The sequence below is a fragment of the Mastomys coucha genome, unplaced genomic scaffold (assembly GCF_008632895.1).
Source record: "Mastomys coucha isolate ucsf_1 unplaced genomic scaffold, UCSF_Mcou_1 pScaffold6, whole genome shotgun sequence".
NCBI classification, from domain to species: domain Eukaryota; kingdom Metazoa; phylum Chordata; class Mammalia; order Rodentia; family Muridae; genus Mastomys; species Mastomys coucha.
Window position 1 is genome coordinate 8,724,010 of NW_022196912.1, and position 10,493 is coordinate 8,734,502.

Here is a 10,493-nt window from a genome sequence, read left to right on the forward strand (position 1 = left end):
AAAAGGTAGACATTTCATTCCTTCTTAAAAGGGGGAATCAAATACCCACGGGAGGAGTTGCGGAGATACCAAGGATCTTGAGTGTAATTGCCTGCATATGTCCATCCTTTAACAAGATCCCATCAAGCTGATTTTCTGTGCATCCTATTTTAAAGTAGTGTATAGGCATTTTTGTTTCTGGTGTGTGCATACATGTTTGTAACATCTACCACTTTTTAAACTATTTTCCCATTTCTGTATTTTACATTCGATGGTCTGGATCATGTGTAAATTTTAAATTATAATAGTTTATCCCTTAAAAAAAAAGAGTAAATTGATCATGTCTTTTACTTCATTGTTTTTAATAGACTGTTTAATTACTACCCTTTCCCTTCCCTGGAGAAGATAAGCCACTCTCCCTCTGGAAGCCCCCGCCCTCCCGGAGGCCCTTAGCTTTGTCTAGGTTCCAGTGGTTTAATTGCTGCAAGGCTGGGACGTTCCTCCTGTGTTAAAGGTGGTTGTCATGCTAACAAGGTGTTCTGTTAGCTGTTACTGCAGCTCCTCCCATCCAACCACCTCACTGATACAAAGATCTCCGCACACTTGCTGCGAGGCAGTCCATATTCATCTACAGTCAAGTGTTTGTAATCCTGAGCATTACCGCAGACCCTTGACTGTAGTCCTAAGAGTCAATAAGCTTTAGTTTCTTTGAGAACTGAATACAGCAAATACCTGCAAGGAGCCTGGTTGTATGGAATAAATGTGTGAACGTGCAGTTCTGTGACGCTCCAGTGTGGCTGGTTTTATGTGATTTGGTCTTGTTTGGACCATTTTCAAGAATGAAAATGAGATGTTAAAATTTTCTGATAATTATGTGGACTTTGAGTTAGTAAAACTTAGGAAATTGTTAATGTGGATAGAAGTTATTTATTTGCTTTTTGGTTTTGGTTTTTGGTTTATTCTTTTAAAAAAAAAATTTTTTTTTTCTTCCTTTCAGGACTGGAGAGATGGCACTAGCTTTTCTTACTGAGAACCCAGGTTCAATTCCTAGCGTGCACAAGACAGCTCACAGCTGTCTGTAACCCTAGTTCCAGGGGATCTGTCATGATCACATAGACACACATGCAGACAAAATACCAGCACACATTTTAAAAAATAGTTCTTCCTTTCTCATACTTTTCTCATGAACTAGTCTATGAACTAGGCCCCCTGAATGGAATTCGTTGTCAGTCACGGCTGCCTCCTTCCTCACAGGTCACAATCAGATGCATCACTTTTAAAAAGACTTTTCACAAAGTATCAATATTTTCTGTAATCTAAAATGAGTTTAGCCATTGATGATCTTGTTTAAAAGGTGGTTTTCAAGATATGTTAAAGTCAGTATGTGTCATTTTAAGATAAAGTCAGTCCTCTGCTTTTCATTTTAGTGGCTCTAGCAACTCTGAAAGCAGCCTTGGATGCGGAGCAGGTGCCTTCCAAGGTAGCTGTGACCCGCCTCATCCAGGCGTTTGCCTTGAAGGGTGACGTGGAAAGTATAGAGGCCATTCAGAAGATGGTGAATGGACTCGACACAATTGGACTGTCAAAAATGGTTTTTATCAATAACATCGCTTTGGCCCAGATGAAGAAGTGAGTGTTTTTAGGCTTTCTTGACTGAGGATTATTTCAGATAACCACCTTTAAAACGGTTTTGTTATTCTTTGCACCTTTTGGAAAACATGTCAGTCATAGGAAATGTTCAATCCTAATTATTTTGTTGATTATTTACTATTAAAACTAATCATGTTAAAATGTATTTTATCTTTAGTCTTAGACTAAACATTTATAATTCATAAAATATACTCCACAGTAGTTGCTGACTCATATGTATGTTATGTACAAGTTATATGTGTATGTGTTCATGTACACTTATTTGTGTGTGTATTAAATATGAACACATCTGCCTCATTATTAAAACACTTCTTTTACAAAAATTAAAGTGATTTCTTTTCTTAATCAGCAGTTCTTTAGAGTCTTAACACATTACTAGAATACTGATTCAGGACTCAGGAAGCTTGTTAAAAACACACATCTCCATGGTTGTGTGATGTGTAGCTTTGTGATGGAGTACCTGGTTAGCAAAAATAAGACCCTGAGTCCTGTTCCAAGCATTTAAAAAAATGCATTTCTTCCCCATCAGTAACCACATCCAAAAAAAGAGAAGTATTCAGACTTGATTCATCACTGTTGGATGGGCAGGCTGTTTTCTTTGATGTCACTGATGCCTTAACATACATTAAGGTGTCCTGAGAGTGAACAGGATGATTTAGGCCCATAACCCCAGAGCTCAAGAAGCTGCAGCAGGGGGATCATGAGTTTGATGACAGTCTGGGCTGTGTAATGAAACCTTTCTCAGAAAAAAAGCCTGAGAGTAATCTAGAATTGCTATTCCTAACACTTTTGAGGGAAATGTTCTTTAGTAGTTAGGCTTAGATGTATAGATACTGTATTAAAATACTGTTTTGCAAGAGGTGTTTTTGTTTGTTTTTTCCTATTTCTTTTAATAGAAAATGTTTTGTTTTTAACTTTAAACTGTTTCCTGAGGGCTGGAGAGATGGCTCATCTCTTTATGAGCCAACCTATGTCTTCCAGAGGACCGAGGTTCAGTTCCCACCACCCACATGGTGGCTCCCAACCATGTAGGCTCTGACACTTTCCCTGATGTCCATACAAACATGCAGGCAAAACAGCCATATATAGATTTAAACTATTTCCCTAAATAGAGTTTCAAACTTCATTTTTAATAAGAAAATGTGATTTTTAAAATTTGATCTATGTAAGAGCTAGATGAATGTTTTAAAGCTACAATATTATTTTTTTATGCTGTGGAAAACACGTTTTTACTCACGTAATAATTCTTCTACCTATGCCCATAAGATGCTTATTTTTAACTAGAATTCTTATTCTTAATGTACTAATTTCAACATGAAAATGATTTATGGCAGCACGTTATAGCTGCACAGATCAGTTATAGACTACTTCATCAAAATGACAGAGATAAGGATATTGCTTCCTACTTTGTTCAGGAAGGCCACAGAATTTCTCGTTTTTCCCTCAAAGGTGAGTGTTTTCCAAATGTATGGTGCCCGATGAAAGAAATCTGTTAGCCATGAAAATACAACTTTTGGTTGTATGATCTTTATTTTTTTTTAATCTCCAAATGTCATATATTGTCTTCGCTTCGCTTAGTATACTCATGATTTATAAAGGAAAAATTATAGCATTTTATATCTATATAACTAGGTTATGTTACACGATATGCTTTGAAAGTTATTAATCTGGTTGCTCGTAAGTATAGTCCCTTTTTTCTGAAGTATTTGCTTGATCATCCACAGGGATTAAAATGGACTGCGATTTTATACAAGTAAATATTTTATTATGATTTTGTTCTCTTTTACAGTAATAAAATTGATGCTGCCATAGAAAATATTGAGCACATGTTTGCTTCAGAGAATCAAACCATAGAACCTCAGTACTTCGGCTTGTCATACTTATTCAGAAAAGTAATAGAAGAGCAGATGGAACCAGCATTAGAAAAGTGTGAGTTGTCTTGCTGTTAAAGAGCTCAGAAGCTCATCTTTTTCTTTGGTGAAATTGGCCCAGATTTCTTTGGCAAGTGAGCCATACCCGTTTCAGTGAAAGCTTTTCCTTACCTGTTTTTCTTGCAGTAAGCATCATGTCTGAGAGATTGGCGAATCAGTTTGCACTTTACAAGCCTGTCACTGATCTCTTCCTGCAGCTTGTGGATTCAGGCAAGGTGGATGAGGCCAGAGCTCTCTTAGAGGTAATGACTCCTCATCGGGGCTTATGGCTCATGAGAAGTGAACTGAGAGGGAACTAGACAGGAATGCACAGGATGGACCAGAGACAGAAGACACTCCTGCTAGAACCCCGAAGTTGAGTGTGAATCTAGATTGCATGACGACCCTGTGAGCTGTAGATTGCCAATTTTAAAGGCATCAGGTAGATCTGGAAATCCTAGGAATTAAATAAGACAGGCGTCGTGGAGGAAACAGACAAGTGTTTCTGCAAAGATGGGCAATGCAAAGCATCAAATCCTTTGGTTTCCTAATTTCTTTAATGCTCTAAATGCTGTGCATCACCATGGTAACACAGTTTGCAAACAAGAAGTAGGAAATGTTTGCTTTTTCACGTACAGCTTCTCACTTGAATACTCAAACATTCTCAGTGCCTTATTCAAGGTTTATTAAGAGTTGAATTTGCTTTCTATTCACTAATGTGTCACAGACACATTAAATGACAAATGTGGCTCTCTGTGGCCCGCACTCTTGTTAAATCAGCGATCTAGAGGAGAGGAGACGACTGCATTCATGCCATTTTAACAGCTCTAAATATAAAGCTGTGCCAAGTGTGCTGGAGCGGTGGGTGATCGAGCTGCTACTGGCAGTGTACACAAACAGGCACCGCCGGGGGGCCCTTCCCAGCAGGTGGCAGTCAAACAGTCACGGTGATCCCGCCAGTGGCTGTGTTTGTGTAGACTCCCTGTGTCAAATTGAGGCTTGGGACCAATTTCTGATTGTAAATACTGTTATGTTCACTTACACTCCTACCAGCTGGGAGGAGTAGGTAGGAGATGCGGACAGGAATGCTCTAGCCACTGGCTTGAGCTCCAGGTTTGATCCGTGTGTCTAGCTTGACAGCATAAGCCAACCCACTTAAAGAGGCGTGTGTGAACATTTTCCTCTGCTTTAACCGTTATCTAAAAATGCAAATTGCTTCTGCTTTCTCAAGTTCTTGCTGTTTGGTTCACTTACTTCTTTTGTAGGAAATTTCCGATAGTTTTATGGGATTCTTCATTGTTCTCTCATGAGCCTTCTTTTATGCTTCATCTCCCTGGGTTTGTAGCTAACATGTTACTCAGGAATATAAGCACAGATACCTAGTCACACTAGTTCATTCACCTTAAACACACTCTTCTGATTGTTCTCCAGAGGAGGCCCTTGCTTGCTCTACCAGCTCACTGTGAGCCACCATTCATGCCTTCCATAGAAGCAGAATTGCCAGCAGCCATGCTCAGAGCTGTGTCTAGCATTTGTTCCACAACCAGGAGCTCTTGGTGGTGGCTGAGTGCAGATCCGACAGCTGCTGCTTTTTTTTTTTTTTTTTTTTTTTTTTTTTTTTTTAGTTTTTTTTGAGACATGGTTTCTCTGTGTAACCCTGGCTGTCCTGGAACTCACTCTGTAGACCAGGCTGGTCTCGAACTCAGAAATCCGCCTGTCTCTGCCTCCCAAGTGCTGGGATTAAAGATGTGTGCCACCACAGCAGTAAAGAGCTGTGCTTTCTCTTAGCGAGGAGCACTTGGTTCCCAGGTGTCAAAAACAGGAGCTTATAACGTCGATATTCTGTGAGTCCCAGAAGTTTTTTATGCTATTCATCTTAGCATTGACAGTGTTTTAAAGGTTTGAACACACACTGTGCTGTTAGAAACTTGGAGGGTGGCAGCTGCAATGAGTGTAAACTAAAATATTGTCTTGCCATATTTCATTTGACTAAAGCATCCAGGACTGGGTAGACACTTGATTTATCTGGTCTGACATAGAAACTTTTTTTAGTTTAACTTTTGTCTCTTTCTCAAGCACTGGCTGTCTATTGCAATGAAAGCCTTTTATAACTACAGAGATTGAAATCAGTCCTTTTGTATGCATAAGTGTAGGTAATTATACTTTAAAGAGAACTTGCTTTGTACATTTTAATTTCTATAAAGAAGTGAGCAGTTATCTCCTGACACCTTATTAAATGTATAATTAACCTTACGATCCCTAGCTTGTGTGGGAATGCTGGGCAGAGTGATCGCTGAGGAACGCTGCTCCTTCCTCCCTCTTTCTCTGCAGTCCTGAGCCTTGTTCTGTGCTTGTTAAAGCATTAGTTTAATTTTTTCCCTTCTCTCTTTAAACAAACTTCATCCTTGCTGCAGAGAGCCACACTCACCAGGGTTGGCACAGCTTGCCCTGTCGCCCCTTTCGTGCCTACGTAAGCCTGGCTGGCTGGTGGGCATGATGCACTGCTGTGTCACTGGGAACCTCCTTAATTGGGAGAACTCGCCTTGACTGGCTTATTTAAAACCTCCACTGACACTGTTATACTTTTTAGAGATGCGGTGCCATTGCTGAGCAGAGCTCAATTCTGTCGGTGTTCTGTCTCAGGACTGCTCAGAAACCCGAAAAGGTACGGTGCTTTGTTACTAGCCATTCTGTCTGTTGGCTCAGAACCTCACTGAAAACTCCACAGAAATGGGAGACATGGCCTGTCTATATTTGGCTACTTTTTAAAAGTGTGTGTGTGTGTGTGTGTGTGTGTGTGTGTGTGTGTGTGTGTGTGTGTGTGTCTGTATGTGTGTGTGTGTGTGTGTCTGTATGTGTGTCTGTGTGTGTGTGTGTGTGTGTGTAAGACAATAGGCCCTATTTTATGTTTTGGATTCTGGTGTATAGTTTGATGGTAGAACCTTCTTAAGGTGCACCAAATTCTGACATGACCCTCAGTCTTAGGTCCTCAGGAGATGGGGCAGGAAGGAGTTTGGGAGAGCCTCAGATGGATCTGTATGTGATCTGACTATATGCTGAAAGGGGAGTTAGGACCTTTAAGTGCTGAGCACAGTGTGTTGACAGTACAGTGTGATTGGGCAGTAAGCTAGATTGGACTTGGGTAAGAAATATGTACAGGTCACTGCTGATTTACTCAGTGGAGCACATTGTCTTCTTTGCAGGAAATAGGGCCTGCTTCTGCAGTAGCCCTCCCAGCAGTGAAGTCACCCTCCAGGGAAACCCTGAAGATGCACACTGCGTATTAGTAGGAGGCGCTGCAGAGCTTTTATCTTTATAGTTTATCCTGATTTTTTTTTTTACATTAAAATACAACTTATTTCTGTAAAGTTGATCTTACAACTTTTTGATAAGTTAACAGTTGATAGAAGTGTTCAGTCCTTTGATTTTTTTTTATATTTATTTTTGAAAGCACTCAGAAATGTAAATGAAATGCCTTTAATTATTAAAAATGTTAATTTTTATCAAATTAACATCAAATGCTGAGATACACAAAAGTCAAATGGTCCGTTTCCTTGAGTGGTTGGCTGTGCTGTGATGTAGTGGTAGTTCCATTGCGTGTGTCGCCTTAGCGCTCCGTCAGCTCTGCAGGCTGCTTTTGAGGGTTCCTACCTTTGTTTACCTTCCTAGGCACCAGTTCTGAAGGCCTTGTTAGAACTGATTCCTGAGTTACGTGAAGATGAGAAAGTATATTCCTACAGCATGAAAAGCTATGGTAATAAATTTAGTCTTACTACATTACTCAAGTGATGGAAATATTTCCAAGTTTAGTCAACTGTGAGTTCAGCTCAAAGGAATAATCCTAAATTTCAGATAGTTACTCATTTACTTAGCTCTAGAATATGTTTTTAAGCTGTAGAAAAGCATGGACATATCCCTAGAGCTTTAACATTGGAAACCATTCCCAAGCACCTTCAGAGTGTCCCAGGCGGCCCTGGCACTTCTCTGGACACCATGTGAGGGGTCCGCTCCTTCTACCTCCAAAGGCCTGCCCTGCAGGGCAGAAGTGCTGCCTCCTACTGCCTCTGAGCTCCGTCAGGGCCCTTCCATGTAGCTCCACTGAGGTCTATCTCTTGCCCCAGCTGGAGTGCAGTCTATTGGCCATCATCGATGTCCACAGTCAGGACAGTCCATGAGAAAGAAGCCAGTTGAAGGTTTGTCACAGGGCAGATAAAATGCTGATGCATCCATGTCCCACCCTCAGACTGCACATCACACTCAGTTATAGTGAAGCAACAGACTTATAGTCAGAACTAGTTCATCGAATCTTTGTTCCTACACAGAATCTTGCAGTATTTAAAAACAGCTGAAATTATAGACCTCCTTATGTAAGTAATTGTATCAAATGTACTAAAAAGGAGGCGGGTCACTGACGGATTAGGGTAGGGGTGGCTAAAGATGCAGACCATGGCCTGCAGAATGAGGGCTCTTGCTAATACAGGGAAGCTGACTGGCTGAGCTTCAAAGGCTTACCACTCCTCCCCTTTGAGAGCATCTGGGCTAACCCCTGCTCCTCACAGCCTCATGCTTTATAGTTGAGAACTTGATCGTTCCATTTACACTGTGGTTCCTCAGCTAGATACATCTGGCACGCCATTAATGGTACCATAAAGGCTTTCAGTGCCTGCCCGCCCTTTCACTTCCCTCACAGTGAGCACTGTGGAGGCAGGCTATGGAAGAGTAGGCAAGCTGTGGGTTCTGAGTGGCCTCTTATGGGAGGGAAAGAAGAGGCTCTGTTCACCTTCGAGTCATGTCTCTCCTCTGACTCCTCCAGTCTTAAACAAAGATGTGGCCTCTGCTAAAGCACTGTACGAGCATTTGGCAGCAAAGAACTTGAAGCTGGATGCCCTGTTTCTGAAGCGCTATGCATCCTTGCTCAAGAATGTTGGCGAGCCGGTCCCCTTCACCGAGCCCCCTGTGAGTATTCCTAATTAAGAGAGAGATACCTCCATAGGTTTAAGTATGCCTAAGTATACTCTCTGACTAAGAGTATGAAGGGAAAACAGGTTGAATACCTAATTCCAAGAATTAGGTCTCTGAGGATCCATGGGAGAGCTCAGGGTTGGGCTGGGGTGGAATGGCCTATATTTGTAAATGCAAAGTGTATTATAGACCTTCAGCTAGGTGTGGCTTTATCAAACTTTTTTAGGCAGTCTCTACATAAGGTATGAACTTAGCCCTGGTGCATGGGTTAACTCAGAACTTGAGGCCTGTGAACTTGGCATTTTGCAAAACATAGAGGAATGCCCAGGCTTAAAGTGCTTGGCTTCAGCCAAGCGTCAGTGGCCCTGTGCTCACTGACGTCTGGCTTTAAAGTCTGAGTTCTGCTTGCTCATAACTGTTATTTCTCTCTTTAACAGGAAAGCTTTGAATTTTATGTAAAGCAACTAAAGGAAGCAAGGGAAAACCCTTCATAAAAGAAGAAAAACAGCTGTGTGTGTGTGTGTGTGTGTGTGTGTGTGTGTGTGTGTGCATGAGCACGCACATGCCTGTGTCTAATTGTTATTTCTAAAATGTACTTGAGAGGGAAAATAAACAAATGAAAATTTAAGTGTTTATGTGTTTTTTTATGTATAAAATACACCATTCACCACTGTATTGCCAATAAGAATATATACTTAGTCACTGGGCCTTTTAGGGGTTTTGTTTACTTCCTTTACAAATTGATGACATTTTCTTTAAGGTATCTGAGATCCAAGGGTCCTCCCTTCCTGAAATGCAGTGGCCATGGAATCTCGGTTACAACTTCCTTTTGGTTTCAGGATTTTATTTATACAAGCTACTGTGATGCATAAGGGAATCAGCTAAATACTGGTTTGTAGTCAAATTTAAGAATAGGCAGTAGTCCTGAACGATCCTAATGCTTGTTAGAGCCTACATGTAAGATTTTGAAGCAGACTTAAAACAGTGAAGTCATCAACAAAGTGTTAGGAATGTTTCATTGGGAATTACCCTCAGAGTAAGCAAGCAGAGTCCTTAACTCTAAAAGGTGACCCTCGTTCTAAACTCGTGTGTGTGTGCTCATGCACCAAAGCCAATCTATTTTAAAAGAATTTCTCTGAATAAAGTATACTTTAGTACTTGTGAACTGTCATTTTTTAAAGTCCTATCAAATATGTATATGATGGCATGAACCCATCTCAAAGGACTATAGTCTTGAGTTTTTAGTAGAAGTGTGGAACCCTCTGTCCTAGGAGCAATCTCGTCAGCTATCTGGCTTGATGTGGAGAACCAGGGACTAAGCTAGCTGTTCCCTGTGCTCAGCTGGTCTCTGAGGAGCAAAGTTGCCAAGAATTGAGAAATAGATCTAGGTGTGGTGGCACATACATTCAGTCCCAGCACTTGAGAGGCAGAGGCAGGCAGATTTCTGAGTTCGAGGCCAGCCTGGTCTACAGAGTGAGTTCCAGGACAGCCAGGGCTACACAGAGAAACCCTGTCTTGAAAAACCAAACCAAAAAAAAAAAAAAAAACCAATTGAGTTCAGATATGTGCTGACACTCCAGGGGAAGGAGCATCTTCTAAGCACTGCAGAGATGGTCATAGAATCTGCATTCCACAGGCTCTTCAATACCTCCAATCTTTCCAGAAATGTTCGGCTGTCAGCATTACCTGTCCAAGGCCCCCATGGCTGCATGCATCTCTCATTACCTTCTGGACAGATTGGGAACTCTGGCTCTTGATCCCTCAGACCTGCAGGATCACATTAGATTGAATCATCTGTATTGAGTTCCATGGCAGGGACTACCATACCAGGCACCCCTCTTTCCTGATTATCAGGATAAGAAAACCTAAGTCAGTTTGTGTTGGTTTGCACCAGTAAGCCAAATGGCCAGAGCTTTCTAAAAAGTCTTTTTCTTGGGCTGGAGAGATGGCTCAGTGGTTAAAAGAACTTGTTGCTCTCGAAAAGGACCTGGG

General features: G+C 41.2%; 1 protein-coding gene across 1 annotated transcript in view; it reads left to right on the plus strand.

The window, feature by feature from the left end:
• The window catches only part of Lrpprc (leucine rich pentatricopeptide repeat containing), an 85,257-nt gene extending 76,128 nt beyond the window's left edge, over positions 1 to 9,129 (plus strand). Inside the window, exons 32-38 of the mRNA XM_031355256.1 lie at positions 1,407 to 1,608; positions 3,419 to 3,558; positions 3,687 to 3,802; positions 6,130 to 6,204; positions 7,209 to 7,293; positions 8,353 to 8,495; positions 8,939 to 9,129. Of these exons, the coding sequence (XP_031211116.1) occupies positions 1,407 to 1,608; positions 3,419 to 3,558; positions 3,687 to 3,802; positions 6,130 to 6,204; positions 7,209 to 7,293; positions 8,353 to 8,495; positions 8,939 to 8,995 (818 nt within the window). The 3' untranslated portion in view covers positions 8,996 to 9,129. The remainder of the gene's footprint in view (positions 1 to 1,406; positions 1,609 to 3,418; positions 3,559 to 3,686; positions 3,803 to 6,129; positions 6,205 to 7,208; positions 7,294 to 8,352; positions 8,496 to 8,938) is intronic.
• Positions 9,130 to 10,493: the final 1,364 nt, after the last annotated feature.